A 15,196-nucleotide genomic window follows, 5' to 3' on the forward strand; every position below is an offset into this window, starting at 1 on the left:
GACATCACATAATGTTCTAACAGTATCATCATACAATTTAATTCTGACTTTACCAATACCAGCAATATTGTATCGTCTATTATCACCCAAATAGACTGAACCAGAATCAGATAACCTGTATGAAGTAAACCACTCCCTATTAGGTGTTATGTGATAAGAACATCCTGAATCAAGAATCCATCCATTCTTTAACTGAGTTGTTGTAACTGAAAGCGCATCACCATCACTGTAATCTGTAATATCACTCTGCACCATATTCACAGCCCTGGAAGATACATCACGAGTCTTCTTCTTGAGCATTGGATAATCTCTCTTCATATGTCTCTGTTTCTTGCACTTAAAGCAACGAATCTTCTTGCCTTTAGGCTTTGACCTGGAACTTTGCCTTCCAGAATTCTCCTTCTCCTCCTTACTTTCACGATCCTGATTACCCTTGGCATATAAACAATTACCATGAGAGCTTTCCTCTGCATTCTGCTTCCGCTCGTTGTGAGCCAACAATGCTGCAGTAATCTCATTAATTTTAATTGTTTCTTTCCCATATGTAAGAGTAGTCACCAGATGCTCATAAGAAGTAGCAATGAACACAAAAGAATCATTGCTCGGTCTTCACCCTCAATATTCACATCAAGTCGTGTCAGATCTGTGATTATTTGATTGAAGACATTCAAGTGCTGAACCAAATCAGTGTCTGTCTGCATCTTCAGCCCATACAGTCTTTGCTTCAGATACAATTTATTTGTCAGAGATTTGAACATAAACTGAGATTCCAATTTCTTCCATACTTCTCATGAAGATTTCAGATTCATAACATGATACATAATCTCATCTGCGAGACATAAACGTATGGTATCTGCCGCTCGAAGTTGTAACTCTTCCCAATCTTCATCTTCCATATTATCAGGTTTTGTAACCCGCAAAGCCTTCAAAATTCCCTGTTGTGCCAACAAATCTTTTACCATTGTTTGCCACAATCCGAAGTTCTCGGTTTCATCGAACTTCACAATCTCGAATTTTGCTCCAGACATTGCTATTTAAAATTTAATCCTGTACCGTAGTTTCCTGCCTTGCTTCGAAAAACAAAAGAAAATACTCCGCAAATAAATTCAAAGAAACCTGAAATTTTCCTTGTCAAATGCAGCAACTATCCCGCGATTTTCCTGTGATTCGTGAATCAAATTTTTCCACGAAGCACTTTTCTTGTTCGTACCAGTGCCTCGGCCAATTGTTGTTTCCACGAGCCACGAATCCCTTCGCACCTGTTCGAGGAATACCTCCACGAAACTCCTGTTCACAAAATAATCGTGTCTGCTCGCCTCCTGCACCCTGTCGAACTCCACCTGTCGCAAAATCTCCTGCGACGAACCAGCGAATTTAACTGGTCGAATTCCTCAGATTTTCCGCAAAACAAGGCTCCTGTTCGCGGTTGACAGCTTCTGTTTTCCACGGATTGTTGAACCTGCCGAACTCCTCTAATTCCTCTGCTGGCTCTGTTGGGTCGCGAATCCCTGTTGGCGCCTATTGAAGGAAATTCCTTCGCCACTGCCAACTGATCGGCCGAAAACCAATCGCCTATGCCTGTAGCAAGAACTATTTCGCGGTAATTGCTTCACACCCGTTCGCGAACTTCCTTTCCCCGCAAGCAAGAACTCCGAAGAACCGCGCCTGTTCGCGAACTGAACCGCACTCCTCCGCAGAACCGCGAATTTTCTGGACTCTCGAGATTCGCCTCTGCTATCGCGATCCGGTCCGCGATTCGCCTCTGCCGAAGAAGCCAGATGTTGCGCCCCGAACTCCGGCGTTAACTCCTTCCGGTGTCGCTGCCTGGTTTCGAAACTCCTCGCAACCCTGTCGTGCACAGGAGGAAGAATTCCTCCTACAATCTCCTCGCGACGCCGAACCGTCTGAGGAACAGCCTCAAAACCGCTCGAACTTCTTCTTTTTTCTTCTTCCTGCGTCGGTCTCCTCCTGTTCCCTCGAGAGAGGCTCTGATACTAATTGTTGTGAGAAGTGCATCGGAATAAAACAGGAATCGACACAAACCAGAAGAAGAACACAGAGATTTAACGAGGTTCGGCAAAGAATTGCCTACGTCCTCGGGAGCGAGCGGCGGTTTCACTATTTCAGAGAAGTTACAATACATCCCATAGGGTTTCACATATAAATAAACATATACAAACTCTCAGATAAAATTACAATCACGCCCTCGCTCTTCCCAACCCCCTTTATTCCAAGAGACTCCTTTTCACCAGGAGTCACACCTCTTCACCAAGAAACTCCGACTCCCTAGATATGAGCCATACGTAATAGCATCCATGTTCTGCAATTTTTAGGAAGAAAAAGATCAGAGAAAAAAAAAACCTTGTGGCACTACTACACCTCAGATTTGCAAGCCTGGCGCTCATCCTCTTTGTGACAAGTTATATGAGGAAAGTTAAAAAAAATGAGAAACATATATTTCTACATTGCATCCAGCAAAACCGTGTTCTCCAAACAAGGGTATCTCTCTTAAAATCAACCAAGTTTTTAATAAGGATTAACTCTTATTTAAATCTAATCCACTAAATTAAACCTTTAAGAAGAACAAATTCGAGAAAATTAGGTAACCCAGAGCAGCTGCTATAGACATATTACAGAAAAAAACAGGCCCTTGAATGGCAATATAAGAATCATGCATGCAAATCATACAGATTAAAAAGATTATTACTATTGACGCATTCAAAGAGAAGAAAGGCAGAAAATTTAAAAAAAAATAGAAGTAAAAAAATTCTTCTCGATTAACAGTCTCAGCATAAAAATTAGGGGACGACCAATTTTCTAAGACGGGCAAGCTGGCAATATTTTATGCTCGATGAAGCTATTTTGCTACTAAATTTTGTTAAAATGATAACAGCATTTATCTTACTTTTGCACGGTTCAGTGAAACCTTGTCCTCCTTAGGAGGCAAAGAAGTTGTGGGGAGGGGCTCTGATACAACTCTTTCGAGTAATAGTACAACATCATCATCAAGAACAAACATATCTTTCTCAACTTGAACCATTGGATCAGATAAACCCTCCGTCTCTACTTTCAGTTTCCCTTTCTTGTTCTTGCTTTGGTGTTCAAGAGCCTTTAAACCACTGTGAAGTGAATCCATAACTAAGGTAGAAGTTACTTCTTTCTCCACAAAAAAGTGTTTGACAACTACTCTTAATATGGTATCTGACTTGTCCTTTGACATCCGCCGCCGTGAAGCTTGGTCAATTCCTGTCCAAAAGGCACAAAAACTGCAGCCGAAGAATGTTGAGTCAACTAAAGCTTGTACTCTTAAGAAAATTAGTTCTTAAACAAAACTTTCATGTGCCAATAAAATAAAAATTCAATTTTTAGTACAAGTAATAAAGTAAGGTTGATCGCATATCAGAAACAAAAAGCATTAGACAAACATATCTACCTTGACCATCTCATTTTATCCTCAATCAACTTCCCAAGTTTATTTTTTCTGTCTTCAATAAAACGTCGACAAATCTGCTCAACATTTGATAAATACACTCGAACAAGTTCTCTCCTATATTGGCAGTCGAGGCAACGGAAGGGACGATTTGCTTTCTCCCTTTAAGAAAAAAATGCAAATGCATATGGGTTAATGTCAAAGTACTTTTAGGACCAAACTTAAATCAATATGTGTGATATATCAGCATAAGGAAAAGAATTATCAATCATATTTAGTCGGTTACAAACATATTTCAAGACTAGTAAAATTAAGTTAAAAAAAATAAAATATTCCGTATTGCAATAATGCTAAATTGTAACAATTAAAAATTTCAAAGAGAAAAAGAATCCCTCAATCTCGAGAAACTCCACAAGTCCAAACAAAGGGAGAAAAAAAATATTAAAAGACAGATGTCGATGCTAGCCCAAATATAACATTTAATCTAGCATAAAAAATACATGTTCAACATAAAATTGGCTTCAGAATATCAGGAGCACGTGACCAAACTCTTATTATATGACAATAATTGTCCACCTTTCTTAAAATCAAAGAGAGAGTCAAAGAATGGTCACTGAGACATCATGAAGTACAAGAATGATCCACCAATTCTTATAATGTTGTAGTCTTTTTTGTCGGAGATCTCAACTAAGGAAGATTTCCAAGATCATAGTGAGCATCCATTGCCCATCGTTCACAACTATTTTCTCCAATGTCTAGCTCAATCTCATATTAATTGCATAATCAAGTCATTTAATGAGTAGCTTCTATCTAGATCAATTTTTTTTAACCCCACTCACTTTCACTTTCATCCAAAACAAAGTCAGAACTTCCACAATCACATCGGCAACCACATTTCATTTGTTTTTTTATGTTTTACTGTAAGTTATAACTTGAATTTGGGTTCTTGAGACTTAAATGGCATTTCCTTTGTTATTCAAGATTTAAGATCACTTTCCAAAATTGTCGGTTTTGTTTGATACTTCTATGCTTGTATCACTTTCCAAAATTGTCGGTTTTGTTTGATACTTCTATGCTTGTATCCAAGGGTTCCTTTCTATTTAAGGCCCTTAAGAGTTAATGTCCAAAGTGATTAAAGAATGACAAACATCAAGGCAACTGAAATGTTCAACCAATACCTCTACTATTTTAGGATTTTTTAATGTTTTCCCATCCTCTTAGTAATTTAGAATGAGAATCCAAAAGTCATCAAAGGTACCGCATCTCATACTCCTACCACACCACTCCTTTTCTATTCTTTTTCTGAGTTCCATTCTTTTTTTCTCTTCTCCACAGCCAGCCAAAGCCCTCGAGTGTCTAAGAGTCATTCCAAACTACAGTAAGCCTTCACTATACAATGTAAACTCTATATATGGATAAGGAAAACCTTAAAATAAAAAAATTAATCATATAATTACAGATTGTTGCAGTCTTAAATATGTAAAAACTAAAGGAAATCCAAGCATAAAGTTGAGAATGTAAAAATGCTGATAAATTACTGAACTCCATAAGAATCTCTTCTAAACCAAACCGGTGGCAAAATGATAGCATCCACAAAAATAACGATGAAGGCCACAAAAAGGTTTGTTTGGGGTGGCTGCGAATGACTATAGAAATCATGATAGAATTGTTGTAGGAAAACCATATTTGGCTGCGAATGACTATAGAAATCATGATAGAATTGTTGTAGGAAAACCATGCTTTTAAACGTTACGTTTGAATATTAAAGAACTTTTCTTTAAAAAAGAGGAGAGCAGTTTTCGCATTGCTACCACACTGATAAATCAGGTTGTAAAAAGCTAATTCGCACCACAGAAACTTCTAAGAAAATTAGCAAGAAAAATATAGCCAAACAAAGCTATGACAACTGCCTGAAAAGGCAAAAAAATGTGGAAAAATTTTCCACAAACAAACCCAAAGTCTATGCACCTCTATGGAAACAGATATGCACGTGATTTAACAAAAACTCATACAGCAAAAGTAACTAAAATAGTGTACATTGACAAAAATATGAAATAATACCTAATTACTTGAACTTGAGCTTTAATCAATAGCGTATCATCATTTACAAATCCATCATAAACCTTATTGATCTCCATAAACTTTTTCCAACCCCAATCATGTTCTTTCTTCCAAAAGCGGTGCAACGTATCTAGCAAGCATGTATGCCACCATAAGTATAAATAATAAGCAAAATGCAAAGAATGCTAAGTTACACCAAGCATCATCATTTGCAAAGTTTTCTACTACTTACCAGAGAACTTTGATTTCTTTGGATCTTTGTTTACTACAGCTATTGTGAACTGTGCAAAATGACTCCATCCTGTTACCATTTGATAAACAAATTGAAAGGAAATTACATATTATAATGTTAACAATACAAAATCTAACATCTGAAAACAGACCAGGAAGAAGTTTGTCATGATTAGCAACACATAGAAATAAGGAGAGGTGATTGCAGACATCACAACCCTGGGGATATATCAGAATATACCTGCACAAGCAAAATAACAGATTCAATGTAAGAATATGTCCAACGGTATGACATCAGAAAGAAACTAGCCCATAGATCAATCTCTTGCAGTAGAATTTGGAGGCTTACATATATATATATATATATATATAAAACTCATAACATTAATAGGCATTCAAAATGTTCCTAAAGAACTCATAGTTAATGGAACTAAACTAACAAATTATGAAGTATTTAAACACAAAAACCCATACATGAATGCATTTTGAATCATTACTGCATCAGTTATGAGAGAGCAGGTTCTTCCTGGCAATGGACTAATGAGCAGGCATATTGTGTTGCATTTTAGTGGTCAGATAAATGTTCCCATCGTATGCTTCATGTGTTAATCATGCGACCTATTGACCACATTTGCTTCCTAAAAAGTAAAATAAATGTCTGCCTGGAAATCTATTTGAAGGTTAACGTAATTGCAAGAACTGCATACAAAATGATTAAATAGTTCATGTTTCTCAACTCAATGCCATATTTTCTTATTGAGTTCCAAGTAAAATAAATGCCTGCCTGGAAATCTATTTGAAGGATAACGTAATAGCAAGAACTGCATACGAAATGAACAAGTAAAATAAATGTCTGCCTGGAAATCTATTTGAAGGTTAACGTAATTGCAAGAACAGCTAGTTCATGTTTCTCAACTCAATGCCATATTTTCTTATTGAGTTCAAGTAGAGCTTGAACATGAATCGCGTTTTAAAATTTTAATCAAGCTTGATTTTTAATTCTCTTATTAAGCTCAAGTTGTAGTCAAGCTTTAATCGAGTCTAATTAATTATATGTTTAAAGAAAATGATTTGAACATAAAGATTAATTGCTATATATAGTGAGATTTATAGATTTCAAACAAAATTGACATACATAAATCATTGGGCATTATTTAACCTGTTTGGTAAAATTTAAATTCTAATATGAAAATATTTAAATCTACATTTTCAACTAGTTATTTGATGCTTTCATCATACCTGTACTTCTAATAACAGGCATAATTATTAAAATATAAAATACATACAAAAATTAATAAAATTACAAATAATACATCATCAAATAAACATTTTATTGAGTTCTTAGTGCGCTAGTTGCTAAAAAATAAACGATTTTGTTCATGAGCACAAATGAACACATACGAACATTCAAGTTTATACATTTATATGACCGGTCTTAAGGTTTTAGTTAATCTTATGTAATTTTGTAAAGAGAAAAGAGTCAAAATGATCTCCTGACTATTTATAGGGGGGTCAGGTTAGTCCCGGATTCTATAAAATTGTCAAATTAATCCCTTGAATATTATTTCAACCCATAATAAAAAAAATTGGGAGCTGATTTGACACTTTCATAGACTAGACACTATGAATTAAATAACCAATGCAGAGAATTAGGGGGCTTTTTGCCAATTTTCTAATTTTGTATATAAATGAGCATAAAAAAGTTGAACACGAACAAGTATCAATCTATCAATGGAGAGCACTTATCTGCTTACAACTCTAGATACAGAGTGTATGCACGTGTGAAAGATAAATAAATCAAAATAGCAATAAGTGGGATTAAAATTAAACTTCACGTGAATCACCCACCATTTGTAACCACCAACTTCAAAGACCATGCTTCGTAATTCTCGTTTGTTCAACTGTCGAAAGTTGTCGATCTTCCAAGTAAATTTCCCAAAAAGCTCAGATGGTTTAGGCCCTAAAATGAAAATAAATTACTAGTGAGCAATTACAATATAAAAGAACCAGAGTTATACCTAAAAAATTTTATAAAAAACATAGATGATGTCATATAAGTGTCATTTATAACATAAATGATCTGAAACAACAATCACAAAAAGAATAATAAGAAGTATCCAATCAACAAGCATAAGAAGATGATAAAATTATTCTAATAAACAACATTAATTAAGATGCTTCACAAATGTTTAGAATGTCATATTACATTGAATCTAATAAAGAAAAAAACTTAGGAAACAATTGACTAATAAGGTACACACACGTTTAAATGGTAGTTGACAGCTATTTCGATTAATATCTAAAAAGACACCCTATTGTCCTGATCTACTAGACATCCATTTTTATTGAATTAAACTTGTAAACCCTACACCGAATTCCCCCCATACAAATATGTGTGTGCACATCTCTGTGTTGTAGTTGTAAATGTATGCTCTTGATCAATATCTAAAAAATCATGCCCAACTGTCCTCATTTATCTGTTTTGTCTTTTATTGACTAAAAACTATTAACACAAGTCTCAATACCCTTTTATAATTTTTGTGCATTCAACCACTTCCATGCTATACCTAATTTCACTTGTACTATCACTTTCACTCTAGCTATAACTTAAGAACCCATGCCTTATGTAAAATCATCTAAGCAAACATCAAGAGTCAATAACAACAAGAGATTATATAGCCTAAAATATCAATTTTTACACCATAACATTATTGAAAAGGAAATGGTGTTTTGCCAACATCTTTTCATGATCATCCAAATTAAAGGGTCAAAAACAGATAAACCAACAAGCTACTACATTTAAAAATATCTGCACCTTGTGATGGAACAATTAACTCCGCCATTGTTCAAAGAGATGGCTCATCCTAATAGCAGCAAGAATTATGGAAAAAAAAACAAGTCAAAACCGCTCAGGCCATTAAATGATCATCATAGACTTGTCATGCCACAAAAAGTATGATGCAAAGGCCAAAATCCTTGAAGCCTATAGGATAGAAATGCTAGCTTGGTGTATAATAGTTTGAGGTTACTAAAAAAAGGAATTTTCAAATTATAATCATCAAATAGAGGAACGATTTTAAATTCTTTCTTTCTTTAATGCCTTGAAATAATTATTTGACATCTTAAGATATATCAAATGTATAATTCAGTTTCCCATCTAAATAATTGGCATAGTCTCAAGCGAAAAAGCTTAAAACATAAGAATTTCCGAATTGAACTTATTTACCAGTACAAGTTTTGTATCAAATTTTGCAACTTCTTTTTTTTAAATATGAATCATATTTTCCTTTTCTTTTAGTTAGAATCATGTTCTATCCGTTCTTAAAACAAAAAAAAAATCTGGTTTTCTATCACAACACTTTATTTTATTAATGTTGGAATACATGCTTAGGACTGCTTATTGATTCTAGGTTTATTTGAATTTAGTTTGTTCCTTAATCATAGGAGTTAGTTGTTTTTTTTTCTTGAATTTTGTTTCTTGTTATTTCTTGGCTGGTTTTTTGGCCTTTTCTTGGAAGTTTGTTATTAGCTCCAATTTTAAAATATTGTAAAGCTACACAAAATGTGTGGTTCTAATTTTCCCATCAATTCTCTTAAGTTTTCTTTTCTTTCTCATTTCAAGAAACCAACAATTTGATATCAGAGCTCTCTTCTTAAGAGATTTGTGCGTGAGTTTGAGCGGCAATGGAGATCGAAGCTAGTTTTTCCTCAGTTGCTCCACCAATGTTTGACGGAGACAACTACCGAATTTGGGCAGTCCGCATGGAGACGTACCTAGAAGCTTTGGATCTCTGGGAAGCAGTGGAAGAAGACTATGACATTCCTCTTCTCCCTGAAAATCCCACCGTAACACAAATTAAAGCACAAAAGAAGAAGACAAAGAAGTCCAAGGCAAAAGCTTGCCTGCTTGCTGCAGTTTCCTCTACGATCTTCACTCGTATCATGTCGTTCAAAACAAGAAAAGGGATTTGGGATTATCTCAAATCTGAGTATGAATGAGATGAAAGAATTCAAGGAATGCAGGTGTTAAACTTGGTTCGTGACTTTGAATTGCAAAGGATGAAGGAGACAGAAACCATAAACGAGTACTCTGATAGACTACTCAGCATAGCAAATCGTGTCAAATTATTGGGTTATTCTCTGGAAGATTCAAGGATTGGTCAAAAAATCCTTGTAACAGTGCCTAAAAGATTTGAGGCTACTATCACCACCTTAGAAAACATGAAGGATCTGTCAAATATTGCTTTGACAGAACTCTTAAGTGCTTTACAAGCACAAGAGCAGAGGCGCGTAATGAGGCAAAGAGTCGTCGAAGGCGCTCTTCCAGTCAAGCATCAAGATGATGAAAAGAATAGGAGGCCTAAGAACAAGAAGTTTCAAGCTACAAGTGGACAAAAGAAAGATTACCCTCCATGTCGACATTGTGGCAAGAAAGGTCATCCTCCTTTCAAATGCTGGAGAATACCAGATGCAAAGTGCAACAAATGCAATCAAAGGAGACATGAAGCTATCAAGCAGCAAGGAGATGAAGCACAAGTGGGAGATCAAGAAGAAGATGACCAGCTTTTCGTTGCAACTTGTTTCACGAGTTCTGAAATAAGTGAGAACTGGCTCATTGATAGTGGATGTACTAATCATATGACACATGACAAGGAGTTGTTCAAGGAATTGAAAAGCACGGAGTCCAAGAAGGTCAGAATTGAGAATAGTGAATATATTGCAGTCAAAGGAAAGGGCCCCGTAGCCATTGCAAGCTGTTCAGGAACCAAGTTGATCACCGAGATGTTTTATGTACCAGATATTGATCAAAACTTGCTCAGTGTTGGTCAAATAATAGAAAAGGGATTCAAAATGATGTTTATGGAGAAGGCTTGTGTGATAGAGGATGCGACAGGCCAAAGGATGTTTGAAGTTAAGATGGCAGGGAGGAGTTTTTCGCTCAATCCAATGCAGGAGGAGCAGGAGGTTTTTGGCACTTTTCCTAATGAAAGTTTTGTAAAACATGCCCACTCACTAGAAGTTTCATTGATTAATGAGGGTAATGAAGGCCATTTAGATGATCTTATGATAATGAAGGAAACACATCGAGTTAAAGATGAAGAACTTCAGCAATTGGCCAAAGAATTACGTGCAAGAGATTCAACCATGCGTGAGTTAGCAGACAAGTTAACTGAGACAGCTCAGGCTGCTGAAGTAGCTGCATCTGCAGCTCTTGCTATGGATAAAGAGAGGAGGTTTGCTTACACAGAAATTGAACGACTGACCAATGATTCAAATAAAAAACTTCAAGAAACCATTCTTAAGTTAAAAAATCAGAAGAAAATGTTGCAGCATTTAGCATAGATGAAAAGATCCTGTTCAAGTAGAGAGATTGCTCTTCATGAGGCACATTTTTGGCGTTCTAAGCTCGCAAAAGCTAGAGAACATGTTGTTTTATTAGAAGTGGTTGTAGTTTGAGTTGAAGCAAGCACCGGGGTTTCACAGGCAGATGCAGAAGCTCGATTAAAAGATGTCGCTGAAAAAATATTGTTTGCCAAAAAAGAAAAAGAGGATCTGTTAACAATTATGACTGCTTTGCAATCTCAAGTTCAAAGGCAACAAAGTTCCACAAAACAAATGCTGGAAGAGAAACCCGAGTCACGCTCAGGCTTCATCAAAACGGTGCTAATGACGAAACATGCAGACTTGGAAGACGATGTCGATAAAGCTTGCTCAAGTGATTCAAAACTCATTCGGGTTTCTGGTGACAACATGCAATTGACTACCAAATGACGTCGATATTCGTACCATTGTCATTTCTCATAACCCTGTGTTTCACGAGAACACTAAGCATTTCAACATCAAATTATTTTTTATAAGAGAAGTGCAGAAAAAAGAATTTGTGACTCTGATTTACTGCAAATCTGAATATCAGTTGGCAGATTTGCTTACAAAGCCACTTCCAATCAACAAGTTTGAGTTTCTAAGGCAGAAACTTGGTGTTCGCAGATCTTAAAGCAAGGAGTGTTGGAATACATGCTTAGGACTGCTTATTGAGTCTAGATTTATTTGAATTTAGTTTATTCCTTAATCTTAGGAGTTAGTTGTTATTTTTTCTTAAATTTTGTTTCTTATTACTTTCTTGGCTGATTTTTAGGTCTTTTCTTGAAAGTTTGTTATTAGCTCCAAGTTTAAAATATTGTAAGGCTACACAAAAGGTGTGGTTCTAATTTTTCCTTCAATCTACATCAATTCTCTTAAGTCTTCTCTTCTTTCTCATTTCAAGAAACCAACAGTTAACTATTAACAAAGAATCCTGGTTTAATAGTGAAGTTACACCTGGAAGGTTTCAGGGGTACTTTTGTTTCATGAGGTAATTTACAAATAAAAGTTATGGCTCATGCAAAGACAAAACGGCTGCTTTGAATGTTTACTGAACGTGATCATGCACTAATACTGTGCCTCAAGAAGGGGGTATTCACTGTGCATTTCCTGAGAAAATAAATTTTTGGCATGAAGCTTTGCAATAAGCAATTGAATGCCATTCAATGTATAAGTCAAAATATAAACTTTAGCAGGAAATTAATATAAAGTTAATTTTCTTTCCATTGTTGAGCAGTACCTAGCAGAATTCAGTCATTTGAATTCAAAAAGCCCCAGTTAAACACCAATAGCACCCAGCAGTAAACTGGAAAACCATTTGTAAAAAGTAAATATTGTGACGGATACATTTCTATGCAAGTAAAAAAGACACAATTTTCACCATAATTCTCCCATAAGAAAACAGAAAACTGAAACCTACTACACTTCAAAGCACGAATTAGATAGCCAACATACCACATTCATCGTCATCATCAGTGTCCCAGAAAGGAGGTGAAGTGGAAGGTATTCCATTTTCCACCTGCTCACTAGAACGCCATTCCGCAAGTGAGTCAATAGACTGACACCGTTGACCAGCTGACATGCCCTCAGTTGGTGATGAACTTCCTCCTGCCCCGTACTCTTCAGTAGAGATCCCAGACATCAACACAATCTCAACTTTACCGCACTAACCTAAGCAATTATCTTCTCTCTTCTTCACCTGCAAACACCAAAAATATGAAAACCATCAGGTCATTCAACGACTACCGAATGAAATCTACTCAAAAGCAGTAAGAACCATACAAGAGTGTCAAATCTCAATAATGTCTATGGTAAAAGCCCAAAAATTGCAGCCAAAGGAGCTGAATTCCACCCAGTGCTTCAAGTATCAACAAAACTCAAATACGCCCTAAAATAGCCCCCCGAAATCTAATCCAAAACATCAGCTACCCAGTAAGAAGGCAACACCAAGTCACACTCAAGGAAAAAAACAAATTCAAGGCATCCAAAACAAATAAAGCAACCACGGGTATCGGGAATCAGCTTACGGGTACCAAACGCCTAACATAAACACCTATAGAATCCAATCGAGAAGGAGCTGGATGGAAGAAAAAATAAATAATAATAATAAATCTAACCAAGCACCTCGGCAAGCGAATCTGCGGCGGTCCAACACCAGGCGATGATAGCGAGAGAAGGGCAAGAAAACCTGCAACTTCCTTGGGAGCAATAGCGAGCAAGAGAAGACGATGAGAGGGAGGTCGAGATTGTGGGTCGAGCATGCGAGCTCGAGAGCACATAGGGGTAGCTGCGAAAAACAAAAAAATTATATAAAGAGGTCACTTGCGAGGGCTTCCATCATATCACACTGAAAGAGCAATAAACCATAGCAGATTTCATAAAATCGGAAAATTGCTGGTTGTGAGAAGAACGATGGGCGGGCTGGATTTCTCGCCGGCCCGTAGTTTCCTATCATCACTTATCACTACTTCAAGCTCTTCATGGGTGGGGGCAGCAGATTACACAATGTATCTGATTTAGGCACCCTTTGAGGCGGCTTTTACCCACGGCACGACTACTAGTGGTATTTGGTAAATGTGGTGCGGAAGCGGCTTCAAATATTTTATATGAAACGCAGGTCATGGGTTCGACCCTGTGACCTGCACTTTTTCATGATTCTTTACCCCACTACCCCTTCATCCCGCATACTACTCGCTCGACCTTGCTACCTCTTCATCCCTTCTCTTGCGATTGTTACATTAACTTTGTTCTCTCGATCCCCTTAAGTGTGTGGCTTCGATGGGTAGAGCTTGGTTCCATTTGAATCTGTTGGTTCCGATGGTTGTCATGGTGAGCTTGCCATCCTTCCTCTCCCTCTCCCCTTTTTTCTTTGGCTCGGTTTGGATCATTGCCTCTCTGCCCTCTATGTAGCGGTCTCTCTCTCTCCTCTGTTTTGGTATTCTCTACCTTATTTATGCGTGCATTTTGATCTTACAAATATTAATGTGCAATGGTTTTACTGGGTTGTGCTCCTATCGTTGGATGGTTTTTGGTTGATGTTAGATTTTGGGATTTGTTTGGTTTCTCTATGATATACTCGATTGATGATTTGGGTTTTTTCTGCTACATCAGGTTGACAAATTTGGTTTTTCTTTCCTCTATTCAGTTAATGCCAGTAATTTGGTGGTGGTGGTGATTGCATGTGGAATTTGGAGGCGTTGGATGGTTGTGTGGTGTGGTGGCAATTGGAAATTCAAATTGGAGAGTTGTGTGGTGGTAATTGGGAATGCAAATTAGTAATGGGATGATTGTGTGGTGTGGTGTGGCTGCGGTTTTTCTTTGCTCTATTCAGTTGATGCTCGAAATTTGGTGGTGGTGGTAATTGGAAATACAGATGGCATGTGGAGGTGGTGGTGTAAGAGAGTTGTGTGGTGTGGATGTGTGGACGTGGTATGAAAGTGATGGTGTGTGGATGTGTTGGTGTGGTGTGGTGTGGAGGTGGTGGTGTAGGAGAGTTGTGTGATGTGGAGGTGGTGGTGTGTAGTGTGGAGGTGGTGGTGCAGGGTGATTGTGTGATGAGGTGGTGGTGTTATGTGGATGTGTTGGGTGGTTGTATGTTGTGGAGGTGTCGAGTGGATGTGTTGGGTGTGTTATGTGGAGGTAGTGTGGATGTGTTGGGTGTGTTATGTGGTGTGGATGCGTTGGGTGTTGGCGTGGTAGTGTCAGGTGGTTATGTGGTGTGGAGGTGGTGGTCTATGGATGTGTTGGTATGGTGTGGAGGTGGTGGTTGATGCACCTCTAGTGCATATTATTTTTCTACGTGTTTTATGTCAATTCAATTCCCCTGAGGTGCCAAAAACTTGACCCGACCCATAATTACGCAGTAAATTAGCTTTCAAAAGACGAAAAAAAACTTGACCCAATTTATATTTAGTAGCTAATATACAAAATTGAAATATTATGAAATATAGCAAATAGTTCACACACACTATGGGTTCTACGCAAGTGTACATATCGCTTTAAGTAGTATAAGTTTGATTAAGCCCCGAATAATGATCCCACGAGGATACGAAGAAAGATGTACTTAGTCAAATTTTAGTCTACTACTATTAGTCCTTAGTTTGGAATGTCGAT

At 37.1% G+C, this 15,196-nt stretch overlaps 1 protein-coding gene across 5 annotated transcripts in view; it reads right to left on the reverse strand.

The window, feature by feature from the left end:
• LOC110024405 (MATH domain-containing protein At5g43560-like) overlaps positions 1-13,535 on the reverse strand; it is a 38,147-nt gene extending 24,612 nt beyond the window's left edge. For 2 of the 5 annotated variants that reach the window (XM_020724352.1, XM_020724351.1), the window contains exons 1-8: positions 13,208-13,434; positions 12,539-12,782; positions 7,571-7,682; positions 5,875-5,963; positions 5,724-5,792; positions 5,492-5,621; positions 3,434-3,592; positions 2,906-3,266 (exon numbers count right to left, since the gene is read on the reverse strand). In XM_020724352.1, coding sequence (XP_020580011.1) covers positions 2,906-3,266; positions 3,434-3,592; positions 5,492-5,621; positions 5,724-5,792; positions 5,875-5,963; positions 7,571-7,682; positions 12,539-12,725 — 1,107 coding nt within the window. In that variant the 5' untranslated portion in view covers positions 12,726-12,782; positions 13,208-13,434. The other 3 variants (XM_020724348.1, XM_020724349.1, XM_020724350.1) reach the window with 3 other exon arrangements.
• Positions 13,536-15,196: the final 1,661 nt, after the last annotated feature.

The sequence above is a fragment of the Phalaenopsis equestris genome, unplaced genomic scaffold (genome assembly GCF_001263595.1).
Source record: "Phalaenopsis equestris unplaced genomic scaffold, ASM126359v1 Scaffold000256, whole genome shotgun sequence".
Classification (NCBI taxonomy): domain Eukaryota; kingdom Viridiplantae; phylum Streptophyta; class Magnoliopsida; order Asparagales; family Orchidaceae; genus Phalaenopsis; species Phalaenopsis equestris.